The sequence below is a fragment of the Podarcis raffonei genome, chromosome 7, assembly GCF_027172205.1.
Source record: "Podarcis raffonei isolate rPodRaf1 chromosome 7, rPodRaf1.pri, whole genome shotgun sequence".
Classification (NCBI taxonomy): Eukaryota; Metazoa; Chordata; class Lepidosauria; order Squamata; family Lacertidae; genus Podarcis; species Podarcis raffonei.
The window spans coordinates 84380021-84398944 of record NC_070608.1 but is presented as its reverse complement, the minus strand read 5'-3'; the positions used below and the strand labels follow the sequence as shown (position 1 = coordinate 84398944).

Sequence of the window (18924 nt, the reverse complement as noted above, 5' to 3'; positions counted from 1 at the left end):
ACAGTCTCTGCTGAACATTTCAGACAAATGTTTATGGACTGGCATGTGTCTACACAGTGTGTGCATGCATGTCTGTGTGATGTTTATATTACACACACAGTCCCCCCCCCAAAAAAAACTTAATGACAAGGGGGAAACGTGATCTTCCTCTAGGTTTAATGGTCCACAGCTGCCTAGACTGAACCACCTCACACACCAAGATTCACGTGAAGGAATATTTAAAGCATGTGAAAAGAAAAAAGAAGTATTACCTTTTATTTCATCTATCATGAGCTTGTCACATATTTGCCTCTCGTAAGTTTCTATGTGTTCCAGAGATTCTTGAAAAAGATCTGCCTCTCTCATAACTTGATTCTGGTATAATATCAATTCACTATATTCATAGTCTATTTTATTAGGAGGGATCTGGAAAATAACAGAATAGTTAACATTTCATCTGCCCCAGAAGACTAACTTCACAAAAGTTCTTTTTTGGTTAATAAAGGGACACTGGATAGTTGAATTAGAACTTGGAAATGAACTGTCATTTTAAAGAGTTCTTGCCTTGAAAAATGACAAAGCAATAAGTTGATCTCAATTATCCTCAATTATCCTCTCAACTACTGACATTCACAGCTGCTTCTTAGGATACGTTTGTTACTCTGGTATCAAAATACATCTGTACTGTACTATTCATGCTGCGTGCACACATGCTTTCCAATTTTAAAAACAGATGCAGCAAGAGGAGAAACAAGTCTCCTGCTGCCATGCGTTATAAAGAGGGGGGACTGTATTTTGAACCCAGGTATATAAAACCCCCAAACAAAGTATTTTTATAGTGTTATCCCTCATTGACTCCCAAAACCCTTCGAAAACCAAGGCGCAGCTTCCAATTGGCTGAAGGAACTTCCTGCACTCAATCGGAAGCCACGGAAGCAGCGTCAGATGTTTAGCTTCCAAAAACGTACACAATCCAGAACACTTCCAGGTTTGCAGCATTCGGGAGCCGATTTGTTCAGGAGCCAAGCCGTTCGAGTACCAAGGTACCACTGTATATGATTCAGGAAGTGAATAATTCCACCCAACAGCATAAATTATAAACAGATGCTTTGAACTGAATTTGTGTGCTACCTGACAACACCATTTGTCAATTCTTCATGATATTGTGGCTTAATGGTTTCCATTTAAATTTAGCTTTTTCACAGAAAAGACTTATTTCAAATTGACACCAAAATTATTAGAGGGACCTGTAGAGATCAAATTTGATCCACCCACCAAGAATGACAGCTTTACAGACAACTCACAATGCTTTTCTGGTATTCCACCAAGGACAAAGTAGAAAGACTTGCGTATGTTGAACCACCTGTGTGCATTGCCCGTGGCATCCCATTTTTAAATTTCAGGTGTATAATGTATCACAATCTCTGGTACTTGCTTAGCTTATCATTCCACAAACCTAACTGTGGCTATAAGGAATTTGATACTGACTGTACAATAAATGGAAACTGGGATGGCTCAGTCGTAGAGGATGAGACTTTTAATCTCAGGTTTGTGGTTTGAGCCCCACATTGGGCAAGACTCCTGCATTGCAGAGTTGGATCAGATGACTCTACAATTCTATGAAATATCCCACAGACTTAATATGGCACTAACTTAAGATGTTTATGACACCATGTTAAGACCTTCCGCTTTTCCCAGACATTTCATGGCTTGTGACAGGCTATAATGACCCCTATACTGTTGATGTTTCGCTGTTGCAGATGCGATTATTGTGGTTGTTTTGTTAGTGATGACTGGTATGTTTTTAGTGTTGAACAGCTTTCACTGTCAGAAAGTTCTTTCTGATGTTTAGTCGGAATCTCCTTTCTTGTAACTTGAATCCACTGGTTCAGATCCAGAGAACACATTTTCCATGTGACAGCCCTTTAGATATTTAAAGATGGTTCTCACATCTCCTCTTCTCCAGGCTAAACATACCCAGCTCCCTCAATCGTTCCTCATAAGGCTTGGTTTCCAGACTGTTTATCATCTTGATTGTACTCCTCTGCACATGTTCCAGTTTGTCAATATCCTTCTTAAATTGTGGTGTCTTCTCCCTACAACTCCTGGCTACTTGTGTATACTCTCCCTTCACAATTTCTTCTTTATTCCTTTTCTTCTCCATGCCCTTCTTTCTTCACAACTCATCTGTAAGTTCCTTATGCAGCCACATCAATTTCTTAGGTGCCTCCCACATTACTTTATGGTTGCAATTTTTTGCATTTGTGCCTTCAATATTTCACATTTTAGAAACTCCCATCCATCTTGGACTCCCTTCTCTTCGAGTATTTCTGAGCAGGAGACTTCACCCAGTAGTTTTTTAAGCTTTTCGAAAGGAGCCTACACTCATCTTTCAGTGTGGTGTAGTGGTTAAGAGCGGTAGTCACCTAATCTGGGGAACCGGGTTCGTGTCTCCGCTCCTCCACATGCAGCTGCTGGGTGACCTTGGGCCAGTCACACTTCTCTGAAGTCTCTCAGCCCCACTCACCTCACAGAGTGCTTGTTGTGGGGGAGGAAGGGAAAGGAGAATGTTGGCCGCTTTGAGACTCCTGAAGGGGAGTGAAAGGCGGGATATCAAATCCAAACTCTTCTTCTTCTTCTTCTTTCCCTTGTCTGTACATAAGAGGTCACAATCACTTCCAAGGATTCACTTTGTCAATTTGTGGGCAAGGACAAGGTGCAAGAGAGATGACACCCTTGTGGTTTATTCATTTGGATGTTGTGTAGTTTGTTTGCTTCTAAATTGGTTGGTTTGACGACTTAAATTGCATGCCAGTTAGGTGTGTGATGTATCATGATATGGCTGCAAACCAATGCTTTCCTCTGAGTGACCTCTGTTGTATGGTTTAGATTTCTGTTAAGGCTGCAGTCAAGTGTGCATACACACTTTTTAAGAAGGCATATTGCTGGGCTACTATTAACGCAGAAAACAAAATGCCCCACCTTAAAATTGTGCGACAAATGACTAGATCAGGCATAGGCAAACTCAGCCCTCCAGATGTTTTGGGACTACAACTCCTATGATCCCTAGCTAACAGGACCAGTGGTCAGGGATGATGGGAATTGTAGTCCCAAAACATCTGGAGGGCCGAGTTTGCCTATGCCTGGACTAGATGAATAAGCCCTGAGCAGTTGAAACAGCTCCAGTGCAAGCAGCATCTAAGGCCTGGCAAGAGGACTCTGGCCCTCACTAGACCTTCAAAGCCTTCAAAAGATCATTTTATTATTCTACTATTACATATTGGTTTTCACATTGTCAGGCAGAAAGATGGGATATAAATATAGTTTTTCCAATCACATAAAAAAACCCCCAACACTACCGATATGGCTGCCATACGCCTGAGTTTTCCTGGACATTTTAACTGCTTTTCGAAAATTCCGCCTGGACACCATTTTCGGCAGACGAATCCCAGCTATATCCAGGAAGTTCCAGAAGTATGGCAGCCCTAAATTAATGTGACTTGTATGAATTTCAAAATTCACCTTTCCTTTGGGGCAAAATATAAAAATGCAAATTTTAGATTTTTAAATTCATTGTGCATAAGACACCAACTTTTTACTAACTTTATATAATAATTAAGAAGGAACTATACACCAAAAACATTTCATAAAACAATAGCACGTCTTCGTTGCTTTATGTCCCAAAGTTTTAATTCTTTCGAACAATGGATAGAAAAACAACAGAAAATAAGTAAGCATTCTGACTACAGTGCAGTTACTCAGATTCTTAACTGTGTACAATAATTGACATTTTTAAAAGATCTTACCTGCTGAGTTTTTCTAAACTCTTCCAGTAATTTTAAGGCCATATCATAATCTTTTAACAAATGATATGCAATTGCATATCCAATCCAAGAAGCCCTCTGAGTGGGCCGTAGCTGCAGCAGCTGATACCTGGTCTCCTTTAAAGAGAAAATGAATATAACTAAATATAATCTACCAAATAATTAATTTTGCCATTCTTAACAAACAGTGAAAAAGGCTTCTGTTTAATGAAAAAAAGGATGAAGACTTAAAAGCAAAAAAAACTAGAAAAGCTCAGCTGGACTTCTTGTTAAATACCGTATTTTTAGCTCCATAGGGCACATTGGACCATAGGGCGCACCTAGTTTTTAGGGGGGGAATAAAAGGGGAAAAAATTATCCCCCCCCCACAGGTCCAGGAGCGGCGGCAAGATTGCACGCAACCTCGCCGCCGCTCCCGGAGCTTGCGGGGCTGGGGAAGCCCGAGCTTCCCCCGACCCCAGAACAGGCAGCTATCCGCAAGCCTTCTGAGTGCAGCGGGAACTCCCGCCGCGCTCTGAAGGCTTGTGGATGGCTGCCTGAAGCCCGGCGAGCGCAGCGGGAATTGGTGCTGCACTCGCCGGGCTTCAGGCTGCAGCCTGCTCTCCGCAAGTCTTTGGAGCGCTCCGAAGGCTTGCGGATAGCTGCCTGAAGCCTGGAGAACGAGAGGGGTTGGTGCGCACCGACACCTCTTGCTCTCCAGGCTTCAGTGAAAGCCTGCATTCGCTCCATAGGACGCACACACATTTCCCCTTCATTTTTGGAGGGGGGAAAGTGCGTCCTATAGAGCGAAAAATATGGTACTTATAATTGCAGCCCAACCTCTGACCTTAACTATGTTTACTAGCAAGTAAATTTACAATTTGCCACTGTCACTGCCGCTCCTCCAGAATTAAAGAATAGTGTTGCAAGTAGCAATGGAAGGTACTACATCAAGGATGGTTTTCCATTTTGCCGTGTGCTACAATTTTGTAAAGTCCCCCCCCCCCCAATTGTTCTGTACAATGGTGGTTTTGAACATGGCAAATAAATCATATACCCATAAGATGGTGCCCAGATAACATTGGTATGTCCATTTCCCCAACCCAATTAAACTCAAATGCTCCTCTCAACTCTAGCAAATATTCAGAGAGCACTTTGCAAGTTTTCAGTTAACCTCAACACAAAAGCTGGAGGAATTACTTACTCTGTAGCCTTCAAGATCCCTCATTTGGATCTGCAACAGTGAGAGATCTCTCAGAATTTGTAGATTGTCTTTATCTAATTTCAGAGCATTTCGATAGCACTTAATAGCTTCATCATATTTTTTATCAGAGCGCTGCAGGAGTCCATAAACATGCCAACCTAACAGAGTTAAGGAAATGCACTGTTTTTGGGGGGTGGGGGGACGGGGAGTTGAAGACAAATGTTTATAGTCCTGAAAGGATTCATAAATGAGTGTTATTCATTTATCTCAACTTAAAGAGCATGAGCTAACACATATTATAAAGAAGGATTTATATGTTAGCCATAGGAGTAATTTCAAGTACAAAATACAACACAGGAGTTAGCAATATGACGTGGCATTTAATAGCAGTTTGATGCGAACAATATTTTTGCGCAGGCATTCAGCATTAATGGTATAGTTGTGCATCTGCCAGTTAAATGTTAAATTGCCATTTTACCATAGGACTTAAACAGAAAATTGTGGAGAAGTTCCTTGGCTTAAAGAGGTCCAAAGTGCTCAGTTGTCTGGGAATCAAGACATCCTGGCACCTAGAAAACTGAAGTATTTCCCAATCCTAGTGAGAGCTTATTCCTCATGAAAAATCTTCCATAATACAGTGGTGATGTAACTCTTCTGGACACTGCTAGACAAAGGCCCAGATGAACTGGAGGCCAAAGGTAAAGATAAGGTTATGCTCCCATGCCAAGTTTGTATATGACTAAGCCATCGGATACTCTGGTGCCATAAGCCAAGGGAGGAGGAGATCATGTGATATTAGGTATTCTTCATTTTCACAAAATAGCCTATTACTTGTTTAGACCATGAGGCTGAGGTGATGTATGGACAAAACATATTATTTTCCTTAAAATTATTTTGATTGTTTTTGCTACCTGCCTTTCTGCAGAATGACTCAAATTCAAGGAGGCTAAGCAGCTGAGAAGATGAAGCAGCTGCATGTCAGAAGGACAGAAGCATGATATGAAGGAAGTTCTTGACAACTGCTCTGTGAACAGAAAGCCAGGAGGAGAAGGCCAAGCAGGCCAGAGGAGACGCCAGGAGCCTGACCCCTCCTGCTCCAGCTGGAAGGTTTTCTCTGCCAGAGTCATTGACTGCCATGGGCCCTGTGGGGAAGGACCCCCCTCCCTGGTTTAGTAATCCGGGTGTGTTTTAATGGGCACTGATGTTGTTTGCAAGTTCCTTTGACAGTTTTGTACCCTTAAAAGTCGGCTGTAGGTCGGGGTGGGAAGTCCCTATGGGCAGATCCAGAACTGGCCTGGGATCTGCAAACCATGTGGGCAGGTGGGTAGCCTCAATCACCTTTCCATCCCATGTCAAGTAATTCAATGTTCAAGAAGCATCTGTAAAGGAAGAATCAGAAGCATGCTTTGCGGGTGCTCAGAATTCTTCCTTTATTTGAGGCCTGGACTTTCCTCTGCCCAGTGCCATATATTGTTACATCAGGCCCAGGAAAGAGAAAACAGCCTGGGGAGCAAATGTCTGAGGCTTCGAGGGCTAACTAGGCCCACAGGCTGGAGATTTCCACCCCTGCTAAAAACAAGCATCACTGGAAAAACCTGCGTTCAAATTCCCACTCCACCATGAAACTCACTGAGTAACCTCAGGCAGTGGCTCTTTCAGCCTAACCTATAAGGCTGGTGTCCAGGGCAGGAGTCCACAGGATCCGGCCTGCCAGAATAAAAGGCCCCCCCCCACCCCTGCAGAAACAGGATGGCATAGTAAACATCACATGTTTTGTGCTGACCTGCAGCAAGTACCCAGGAATCCAGTGTTATGACTAATACCCTGCATTTTAGAATTTCCTAAATTTAACAGATTACATATCAAATTAAGTTGTTAGACCAGGAGTGGCTCATCTATGAGCCACCAGTTGTTGTAGGACTAGAGTTCCCATTATCCCTGACGGTTGGTAGGGTGTTGGGAGTCCCAACAATATCTAGATGGCCACAGGTTAGCCACAGGAATGTTAGACTATCTAATGGCCTAATCTATACATTTAAATATAAAACGCTCACATCTGTTACACAGCAAAGTATCCACTGGATAATAATTGGGAGAGGGGTAGAGAAAGAGGATTTCAGGACTATTAGGAAAAATTGAAATTGGTGTACTATTTGAAAGGATACACACATGACTTTTTACATCATTACGAAGGCCTTTGCGAACAAATGCATATGCTTCTTCTTTCTTCCCTAAACAATTCAAGGTCAGTCCTTTCATAGCCAAAGTTTCTGTAAGAAATATTTCATAATGTAAGAATCAAGTTTAAGCAACACACGTGTGATAAGTTTCACCATCCCCATCTAATAATAATAATAATCCAAGCACCTCTTGGGAATACATGGATGCAAACACAGGTACGGATTCTCTCCATCACACACATCCACAAAAGCTTCTCATTCACTATTTTGTGGCGTAGGGCAGCTAGGTCTAGAGCACACAGAAGAACGTGTACATCATCCTACCCTTGCTCTGCAGAATGGAAAGAGAAAACACTGCCCCGCTCCCCCAACAAAGCAGCTCTGAATCAGAGTAAATCAAAGTGAAATTATTCAAGCTTAACTCAATAATAACCTATGACCAACAACTACCATGGAACATGCATTCATTTCCAGAAACCAGAGAGTTCTGATCTCTACACTTTCATTTTTTTATTTTTAAAGATATTTATTAAAATTTTCAAAATCAATACAGTAAGAATATAAAAAGTCAAAAAGAAAAAGGAAAAAAATATATGAAAAAACAGAAAAAAGATACATAAAAATTAAAAACACATTAAGTTCACCAAAATTTACTTTCATTGACATATTTTCCCGACCTCCTCATACCTCCCCTTTTTGTATTCCAATTCAAATTATTGATTCAGCAAATCCTTAACCATAATTCTTAACCTAATAAATTAACATGTTATTATTTTACTTTTACTCTTTCATCCATTTCCTCAATTTATTTTTGCTAAACTTATTTTCCTTTAATTTAGTTCATTTTTTAAAAAAAACCAATTTTACCTTCTCCAAACTTAAACATCAATACTTATACATCAATACATATTCTTAAAACATTCTTTCTAAAGTCGACCCAAATTCCCTTCCACGAATTTCCCAAATTTCATAAACATTACAAAAACAAAAATAAAAGCAAAACACGTTATACTTATGTACCCTTTGGATTCCCAAACCCCACCCCACCCTTTCCCGGTTCCAGTCCCCAACAAATGTCCATCAGTCTTAATCTACTATTTAGCCTGGATATCTCACATCCGAGGCTCTTAATTCTCTCTCAATTCCTCTGTGCTGGTTTTTTTGATAGTCCTTAAAATTAAACACCAACTCTCGGAGAAGCTCTGGCCCTTCAGGATCCATGTTTCTTTCAACCAGTCCTCCATACTTAAAGGTGGAACCCAAATCTTCTTTCTTACTCCTTTCAAGTCCAAATGTCCCCAAGGCTCCAACCTCCACCTTGAGCAAATTTATAATCCTTAGGTCTTCGGATCTCCACATAAGGAGATCTTTCCTTTCTTCAATCTCCAATTCAGGCCAGATTTTCCACATCAAATTCTTATTTTCCTTCATTACCATCATGTCAGGCCTCAAGTCCTCCTTCACCATCTGCAGCTCTTCAGGGACAACATATGTCTCCTTCTCCAAATTCTCAAAGTTGTCAAGTTTCTCTTTCTGTTCAGTTGAATAAACTTCCAGATTCAACTCATCAGTTTCAATGATATTGTTTACAGTTGAGTCCAGAGTTGTAACATTTATAGCCAAAACATCAATTTGGCCTTGCAACTTTCCCAAGAGAACAAAGACTCTGTCCAATTCAGCCTGAATTCTCCCTTCTCCAGCCATTCTTGTAATGTCCCAAATCCCCCTCTAGAGGGATTTTGGTTTCTTAGTGTTCATTCCAATCCAAGTCCAAAAATCCAGCTAGTTTGTATCAGTTCTTCCTTGTTTTCAACAAATTATAACAAAAATTGTAACATATATAACCAGCAGAAGCAACAGAAACAAAGTTCTCTTTTTCCGTTTTGACAGCTACTTTGACAGCTGTCAAACTCTTTAGTACCTCATCGACAGGCTCTCTCGCGGAACACTCCCGGGTCCGGGAGGGTGGCACTTCGGTTCCCAAAATTAGCTCTTTATCCTCCAGCAAAATTTCTTATACTGCCGAATCATGAAATTAAAGTCTTTTACCAAAGAAGGAAAGAAGAAAAGGTTCTCTCGACCTTAGTTAGCAGGTCTTTGCTTTAACTTGTTTACAAGACGGGGAGGCAGACTTCCTTTTTACACCTTCCCCGATCGTGCCTAATTCTTAAAAGCAAAATTTTCTTTACAGTACCAATTTCCGTAGTACTCATGGGTTGTTACTTTTAGAGTCCAATTGTTCAAAAAAAGAAGTCAGCGCTCTCCGACCATGGCAATGCGGCTTCACTCTGCAGGAGAAGCAGTCGACTCTCCACACCGCGCCGCTTACCCCGTCCCCCGTTCCGAAGCCTTTAAAAAGGCTCCTTCGCAGGTCGGGGGGGCGCAAATGGTGCCCGCCGAGTCACCAGGTTCACAGGCTTCACCGCCTGTGATTTTTATGGGTCCCCGCGTCGCCGTAACGGCAAGACCCGATCCTGCAGAGCCGATTCCCTCCGGAGCTCAGAGGGAATCCGCCCTTAGTCGATGGCGCTAACCCAGAAGTCTCCTGATCTCTACACTTTCAGAACAGGGTGGTAGGACAAAGTTTAACAGTTCAGGATACAGATTGTACCAGTATAAAACAAAACAAGACTACCACAAAAGGGAACAGGTTTTGTATTGTAATGAGCTTTCAGACTTCTGGTGAGGATGCACTCATATTAAAACACACAAACTGTGCAAGAAACATCTAGCATGTGAGAGAAAAGGCTGTAGTTCAGCTAATTCCCAATTTTGCTAGTTTTCTACTTATTTATAGATATAGGAGTATTCAAAATGTGATCTACCACCTGCAGTTTGAAATGGAACAATTCACCTTACCACCTCATTTTTCTGTACATGTACACCAGACCAAGACTGAATTCTCTAAGGTTCTGCTCAGAAGCAGTGCCTGAAATTCCACAGGTGCCAGGAACATTTTGCAACTGGTGCAGATCCAATTTCGCCCAAGTGACGATGCCTCGTCTCTAGGTTTGGCGACTGACATCTCCATCTGGCTAGCAGGCTGCAGCGTTTTCTGCTATTGCACACCCCCACATCAAAAAACGCTGCTGCATGCCAGCCAGTCGTCCGATCACGGGAGATTTCTTGTCGTTTTATTCTGAATTGTTTTATTTGATGTTTTAATGTGTTGTAAACTGCTTTGAGATTTTTCTTTAAAATGTAAATTGGTATAGAAAAGGAATAATAAGAAATGTCACTGCAAAAAAAGGCAACTAGACAGTCTGTTGTGGCAAACGTAACCTAGTGTCATTTGGCACTTAGCTTATATAGCAGAGTTTCTACCACTGCTCAGAAGGAAAGGCTTGTTTTAAATTATTTCAATATACTTGAAGTTTAAAATTTATCATTCTAAATGGTGTAAAACAAACACTCTGAATATCTGCTGGGTAAACATCCTTTAAGACAGGGACGTCCAACTCCAAAGAGATTGCGATCTACTCAGAGAATAAAAAACTGGAAGTGATCAACCACTTCTGGGGGGAGCGGGGGATCGGGGGTCAAAGTTGTTGAGCTTTTTTTAGGGAGGGAATACAAAAATGTTGAGCTTTAATAAAGGAAAAATTCGTATGAGAATTGAGGATGGAGCAAGCTGGATGCTCTTTTGCCACCGGAAAGGAAAAAGAGCCCGTGGTCGACCAAAACCACCCAGGGATCGACCACTAGATCACAATCAACCTGTTGGACAACCCTGCACCCCTGCTTTAAGAAAATGAATAAATTAAAATAATGCACTTACCTCCATGCTCAGCAAACTTTGGATTGGAAAGGATCATCTTACAGAATTTGAGTCCATTTTTGTACTGTTTTTGTTCATAACATTTCTAGGAATGGGGAAAAAATAAGATTAGGTTACACCTATCTTAAAAAGTAATCTCTTTCTTAACTTAGGATCACAATCCATTAGCTTCTTCAGTGGCACTTCAAATCACTGACAAGGTTGCCTTTTAATGAGATCTCTGAGGGTCAAACTATATAACACAATCAAATACATGCAGGGAAACTGACAGTAATTTTCAAAAATGCAAAACAGCAGTGGGGGAGAATAGTTCCTAACTTTTTTCCTTTTCCCTACCTGCCATTTCCCCTTGCTAAATGCCTCCAGGTGTCCAATAAGAGTTCTGACAGGCAAACTGGGCCATACAAGTTATAGTTAAGCAATGAATTTATGTGAACAATAAAAGTTCTTACACTGCTCTCCCCCTGCTCCTGCCATACTCTGGGCAAGAAGTCGGGAGTCTGGCTTGCTGTGGTGTTCAAACCAGGAGCTGTGGTTTATTTCCTCCAAACAAACCATCAGCAGAATGCAAAGAACAAACTTTTGTTACCACTCGTGGTTTGCTTAAGGTACCCCTGCCCGTACGGGCCAGTCGTGTCCGACTCTAGGGTTGTGCGCTCATCTCACTTAAGAGGCCAGGAGCCAGCGCTGTCCGAAGAAACTTCCAGGTCACGTGGCCAGCGTGACGAAGCTGCTCTGGCGAACCAGCACCAGCGCAGCACACGGAAACTCCATTTACCTTCCCGCTATAAAGCGATACCTATTTATCTACTTGCACTTAGGGGTGCTTTCGAACTGCTAGGTGGGCAGGAGCTGGGACAGAAAGACGGGAGCTCACCCCGCCGCAGGGATTCGAACCACCGACCATGCGATTGGCAAGTCCTAGGCACTGAGGTTTTACCCACAGCGCCACCTGCGTCCCCCATGGTTTGCTTAGAGGGAAACAAACCACAAATCCAGCTTCAGGAACTACAAGCTGGACGCTGGCTTGCTGCTTGGTGATGCAGCAGAAGCAGGAGTGTGGAAGGAGTGAACTTCTCAGCAGCTTGAACCAGTGTACAGTACTTCCAAATTAAACAAGTCTGTTTTCAGCTATGCAATATGTGAACCAGGCCTGTGGTCACTGTGTGCACATTTAGCACGCCCAAGTCAGAAAAGAGTTGGCTTAATTTGCTTTCCAACAGCAACTGTCTGTTGAATTAAAATTTTCCTATGTTCTTGTTAGAAATGCCATCAAACCCACTGGGGCTTACTTCTGAGTAAGCCTCCATAGACTTGGGAGTTTCTAAGTTGTGGAAATCATGGTGAGAATTGTAGCAGGGTGGTTTTTATTCCAGATTGTTTGCCTCTAGGTCTACCAATCATCTTTGCTCTGGCTCTGCCCACCAATATTATGCACCTCCCAGCAGACTATCCCCCTAAGTGAAGAAAGTTACCACACCTACACAAATTAACTCCACTTCTCCCCATTTTCCCAGTAAAATACAGTATTAATACCAAGCAATTTTTCGCAATCAATAGCCTTGCGGCTACTGTTGCATATAAATATAATGTCTTGTCTTCTTCCTTTAGACTTCCTGGTACTATTCCCAATAGAAAACCTTCTGGTGTTTTCCTAAATGAATGAATTTTCCTAAAATTGGAAAAGTGGTATTATACAGACAAAAACAGAGTGGCTTGCCAAATTAGTGGAGTATTACAATATATCCAAAACAATGGGAGAAACTGGAAGGATCTCAAAAGAGAAGATAGACAGGGACCGGAAGGTGTTTAAAGGATACTTGCAAAACCATACTGAAAAATCAGAACTCCTTTTACAATAAAAAGTTCCGTTTTAAATACTGAAATACTAAATAAGATGGATAACAATGTGTAACAGAAAAAGAAGCATGAAATTAGGTTAAAGGTGTTTGAAAGAAAGTAATAGAAGTGGAAAGAAATTGAAATTGAGTAGATTGGAAGTCTAACACAAAGGTGGGGTGAGGGGTGGTGGATGGTGATGGGAAAAGGAATTATCTGTGGGATTGAGTGTAGGCATGTTTGAAAATTTTTAAGGATTGTATGAAATGTATGTTTGTATGCTTGTATATTCGCAATATGTGCGTATTAATGCTGAATTATTTTAATATAAACTTTTCAAAAAAACATTTTTTAAAAAGTATTACAGTTTTACAAAGGTTGGAATCTGACAGATTTTTAAAAACTTTTTGACTGCTCAAATACAATAAAAAACAGTCCATGTGTTTAACATGGTAATTTATTAGTACAAGAAAGGGGGGGGAATGTCAATTACAAAAAATGAGTGTCTTTTAGAAGACTCCAGAAGCATTTCAGAACACCATGTGGAGGCCCCTTCACCCCATACCTACTGATTTATTATTGTCTTGGTGCCTGGGTCATCCAGTACATTGTGATGACTGGTTTTGTACGCTTCCTTTTGAAGCTTGTGTAGAGATGCTGCAGTGACAGCACACTGACTGCTAGGGTATATCTACCGCTTCATGGGGAAGGAAAGCTGCAAGGACCCAGGGTGCCTGTTTCTAAAGGAAGGTTGTGGGCACAGGTGACCCTTGACTCCTCCTAAGCTGGGGAAGCAAAGGAGGAGCTGACATGCATGGTTAACATGAAGAATACCAGTTGGCTTCTGAACACAACCCACTCCCCCAAAATGACTGAGTTTTGTACATTTGGGGCTTCAGGGGGAGCTAAGAAGAGTGGTTGGGGACCTGATTTAGAATGAGGGAAACGAGGTGAAAAAGTTGCTGAAGTGCAGCATGATCCTAAGCTGTTTTACTCAGTCTTGTTTGATTCAGTAGAAATTATTCCCACTGGAGCGAGTTTAAGGGGTGCAGCCTTTCAGGGTGTTCAATGGGATATATATATATTGATCTTTATTACGGCCATTGGCCCATCACACGACAGTTTCCCATACCACCATAATGTACTTAAACCTCCAAATTTAAAACCGCCAAAACTTACAAAAAACAGACAAGAACCAAAGCAAAACAAAAACAAAAGACCAACATCATACATTACAATAAATTTGTAACATAAACATCGCCCTCTACTCATAAATTAGTAGAAGACATCAATGGTGAAATCACCTAATTACATCCTAAAACATAGATCATAGTTTAAAGAGATTATCCGAGCCGCACAGGAGTCCGTTTCTCTTCTTTAGGGATAGGACGCTGATCAAGAATCTGGCAATCATGAGTGATCTTAGGGGGTCATCATCATTTAATAGATATCTCAGTTTGGCTTCATTCGTATCATCGGCAATTCCCTTTAGATATTGAGCAAGAAACTTGCTCCTGGCCGATGAGTGAAAAGCACAATCAAAAATTATGTGATGCAACGATTCCGGTGCCCCACAATTACAATCACATAAGAGCGATATCTGTCCATTGGAGAATCTATTTCTCAGCACGTTCGATGGGAAGGTGTTGAATCTTGCCTTTACAAAGGCATATCTATGAGCCGAAGAAGTTAAGGAATTCAAATAGTTTGGGAGCCTTAAGAGGGGTAATAAACCAAGGTTTAGAGGTGAGCAGGTACCATTGCCCAAGACCATTTTCTGCTGCAAGTCCATCTCCTCTAGTTTACAGGTTACTGTTCTTTTAGCTGGAACTATATCCTGCTCTAGTAATTTGGATGGGGAGATTCCCATTGCAGGGTGTTCAATGGGAAACAAGCCCCACTGTGTCTAATGCAGCTTTACTGGGGTTGCAGCTGGACAGCATAATCCTATTGCATACTCATTTAAAATTAAACCCTGTCGTGTTCATGGGGTTGCAGAGTTGGAGGCGGTCCTTTGCAAACAGTTATGACCATAACTTGGGTGGTTGTCAAAGAGGGCTCAACCCCATTCACTCATGGAGGAAGGGGGGTGCGCTCCAGGCTACCAGCCTGGCTGGCAGGGCTCTGTACACAAGAGGCTCTGATCCTGCCAGCTGGCTTCCCTTGGGGGGAGCCCTGGCAGGCCCAGCTGGAGGGCTGGAGCAAATCCTGCACTTCTCCCGTGTCCTGGGTCCTAATGAAGCCACACCATGACCGGACGGGGGATCTCCAGCGAGGGACAAGAAGCATGGGATATTCAGGGTGGGTGGCTGGGAGAAAGCAGGATGAGGCCTCCGAAGGAAGGACAGCAGGCAAATTTAACAAGCAAACGAAATGCACAAATGGTACGTTGCAGGCAACTGACAGCAGAAGGGCGTGGGGGGAGAGAGAGAGAGCCCAGGGCCGGATTGAGGTTTGATGCGGCCCTAATGGGGCCCTTTCTATGTCCAGCTGTCCTTTGTCAACAACAAATTGTCACTGGGTTTTGGTGTGTGTTGAATATACATGGTAATTTATGGACCTAATAGGTATCTAAGGCCATTTGCACATAACAAAATAGGTATTTTATCAAAGTAATTGCTGAACTGAAATACAATCCAGAAGTACATTAAGATTGAGAGACAATTAAGTATATTAATAGTGAGAGAATGAAGAAGTATATTTTGGAAGGGGGGCCCAAGGGAGTGGGGCCCTAAGCTATAGCTTGTTTAGCTTATCCGTAAATAAGGAGGGGAGCCGAGAGAGGCCTCCGCGTCCCTCCTCCTTCCGAGGGGAGGCCGGGACGGAAAGGAGGGCTGGGTCGGGGGGCTCAGCTCCAGGGCGGGCGCCGCACAAAGGGAAGGAAGGCGGGGGGGGGCGAGGACGACGAGGGTGCTGCCCCCCCCAGGCGACCCCCACCCCCACCCCGAAGAAGGCCCTGCCCTCTCTCCTCACCAGGACCCTCTTGAAGAGGTTGCTCTCCTTGGGCGGCAGCGGCGCGGCAGGCATGGCGGGGCTTCGCCGGCAGCCCGCGATGGCCCGGGCGGGCGCGGCCGGCCCTCAGCTCCCTCGCCCCGGCCCAGCGCCGCGCAGCCCGCCGACCCCGCTCCTCCCGCCCGACGCCGAGCCCTCCAGAGCGCCCCTAGCGGCGGCGGCCGGGCGTGAGGGGAAGCGGCTTCCCTTCCCGCTGCCTCTCGGGCCCGGAGGAGGAGGAGGCGCCGCCGCCGCGTGGGCCGTGGAGCCGGAGGGAGGAGGGGCTTCGCGGGAGGCCGCGGCTCTCGCCTGACGGGGACACAGGCTGAGGGGCGGCGAAAAGGCCTCAGGAGGCGCGTCGGGCCTATATAGGCCGGGCAAGCTTTGCGTTGAGGGAAAGAAAGCAGAGAGCTGAGGGGATTTTTATTGGGGGGGGGGAGTGTCTCATTCTGTGTGTGTGTGTCTTCACGGCCCAAAGCCCCTCGAGGACCTCCAGAGCCAGGGAAAAGGTTCTAGAGAAGAACGCGGCGAGGAAGAGGTTAACCGGAAGCGGCACTCTGGCCTTCTGGGACTTGTAGTCGTCAGGGGTTCTGGGAGCACCGTCGTTTCGCGAGGACTTCCTCTTTCCTCCGGGGGGGGCGGGGTGTACCTGCGCTTGCTGAAAATTTCTAATATTATGGATGTTTGTAATTTTCCCAAATAGCTCCTGATTATTATTATTATTATTATTATTATTATTATTATTATTATTATTATTATTAATTATTATTTATGCCCCCCCAGATAATTTATTTATCTGTTTTTTATAATTTTTATTAAGTTTCTTACAAATATAACACGTACCACAACAAAAGAACAAAGCAAAAAGAAAAAAGACAGAATCACAAATATAAACAAACAAACAAAAGAACACAGTACCAGTAAATACCTAAACAACACAAATTAATTAGTTATTTAAACTTCTGTCCTCATAAACATGTTTTGGACTTCCTCTGAGCCCCTCCCATCGGAATTTCCTTGTAAATAAAATGTAGCAGTTTTCTGGTATCATTTTTAAAACACAGTATTCCAATTAAAATAAAATTTCTTAACTTTTCTTAAAGTTCTAAGTCTTTTTTATTTAATTAACTCTTAATTTAGTCCTAGGCCTGTTTTGGTACTTTCAAGTAATTTCTGATTTTTAATATCACAGTATTTATTCAAATAGTCTTTGAATTTCTTCCACTCTTCTTGGTATTCCTCTTCTTTCTGGTCACGATTCTTCCAGTAAGGTCAGCCAGCTCCATATATTCCATCATTCTCATCTGCCATTCTTCCACAGTTTGTAGTTCTTGTGTTTTCCATTTCTTGGATATTAAAATTCGAGCAGCAGTTGTGGCATACAAAAATAACTTTACATCTTTCTTGGGCAATTCCAAGGAGAAAGGCCTCTGGTTTTTTTATGAATGTATGAATGTATATTTGAACATTTTTTAAAATTCATTATAAATCTTTTCCCAGAAGTCTCTCACCTTGGGGCATGTCCACCACATGTGATAAAAGGTACCTTCCTTTTCTTTACATTTCCAACATATATTATCACAACTATGATAAATCTTGGCCAATTTAACCGGAGTTAAGTACCATCTATACATCATTTTCATTATATTTTCCTTTAACATCGTACATGCAGTAAACTTTACCCCTTTCTTCCATAATATACCAACATATATTATCACAACTATGATAAATCTTGGCTAATTTAACCGGAGTTAAGTACCATCTATACATCATTTTCATTATCTTTTCCTTTACCATCGTACATGCAGTAAACTTTACCCCTTTCTTCCATAATATACCCCGCCCATCTGGCTGAGTTTCCTCAGCCACTCTGAGTGGCTTCAAACAAAATATTAAAATAATCTGTTAAACATTAAAAGCTGCCCTAAACAGGGCTGCCCTAAACAGCCCTTCTCATCTTGCAAACTCATAAATATGAACAACCTAAAGTAATGGTTGACTCCGTTGAGTACAGTAAATATAATAAAATTAAGCATGCACGTTTGATATCTGCTGAAGGAGAGCAAAAGTGTGTTCTCTTATTCAACAGCCCTCACCCCATTTCCTTTTCTAATGAATAAAAGTATATTCCAGTTTAGTTAAATAAAACCATCAGTCAGCACAACAAATACAATTAACATTTATAAATCACACAGGGCATTTGGGGAAACAATTTTAGAGGATATTGGAGGTAGGAAATGTTTCCAGATAAACAGAACAAATACACAAGTAATACATTAGGTTTTAATCCTAGATCCATGGGTGCTCACAGCTTGTGTAGTGGAATGGAAGAGCCCTAGGCTGAGGCTGCTAAAACGAGGGGGAAATAAAAGGTTTACTAAAACCAGTGAAACTTCCTCCTTAGTCAATGGGGACGGATCTGGCTTAGAATTCCTGTTCAGAGTTAAGCAGCAATCCTATGCACAGAAGATGCCCTATATAGTGCGGACCTACATTTCTAGTCCCTGGCTGTGTTTATACTATACAATTATTATTAGACACTTGTGACCTGCCAATTTGGCCAGCTTGGGCTGGGCATTTTGCTAAAAGACTTCTAGTGTATTGGAAGCTAGAATTTGTGTCAGTACCGATGGTCAGCCAACAAAGGTCCGTATAGTTAAAGCCATGGTTTTCCCAGTAGTGGTGTATGGAAGTGAGAGCTGGACCATAAAGAAAGCTGATCGCCAAGGAATTGATGCTTTTGAGTTATGGTGCTGGAGGAGACTCTTGAGAGTCCCATGGACTGCAAGAAGACCACGCCTATCCATTCTGAAGGAAATCAGCCCCGAGCGCCCACTGGAAAGACAGATCGTGAAGCTGAGGCTCCAATACTTTGGCCACCTCATGAGAAGACTCATTGGAAAAGACCCTGATGTTGGGAAAGATGGAGGGCACAAGGAGAAGGGGACGACAGAGGACGAGATGGTTGGACAGTGTTCTCAAAGCTACCAGCATGAGTCTGACCAAACTGCGGGAGGCAGTGGAAGACAGGAGTGCCTGGCGTGGTCTGGTCCATGGGGTCACCAAGAGTTGGATACGACTAAACAACCACCACCGATGGTCAGCTATTATAATTAAACTTAAAAGAGACTGCCTTAACGTTTCCAGAAG

The 18924-nt window shown here is 42.6% G+C and overlaps 1 protein-coding gene across 3 annotated transcripts in view; it reads right to left on the bottom strand.

Moving 5' to 3' along the window:
• NAA16 (N-alpha-acetyltransferase 16, NatA auxiliary subunit) overlaps positions 1–15890 on the bottom strand; it is a 53853-nt gene extending 37963 nt beyond the window's left edge. The window contains exons 1-6 of one of the 3 annotated variants that reach the window (XM_053397247.1): positions 15757–15890; positions 10945–11029; positions 7152–7256; positions 4987–5144; positions 3786–3920; positions 252–405 (exon numbers count right to left, since the gene is read on the bottom strand). In XM_053397247.1, coding sequence (XP_053253222.1) covers positions 252–405; positions 3786–3920; positions 4987–5144; positions 7152–7256; positions 10945–11029; positions 15757–15810 — 691 coding nt within the window. In that variant the 5' untranslated portion in view covers positions 15811–15890. The remainder of the gene's footprint in view (positions 1–251; positions 406–3785; positions 3921–4986; positions 5145–7151; positions 7257–10944; positions 11030–15756) is intronic. The other 2 variants (XM_053397246.1, XM_053397245.1) reach the window with 2 other exon arrangements.
• Between the last annotated feature and the right edge of the window lie 3034 nt (positions 15891–18924).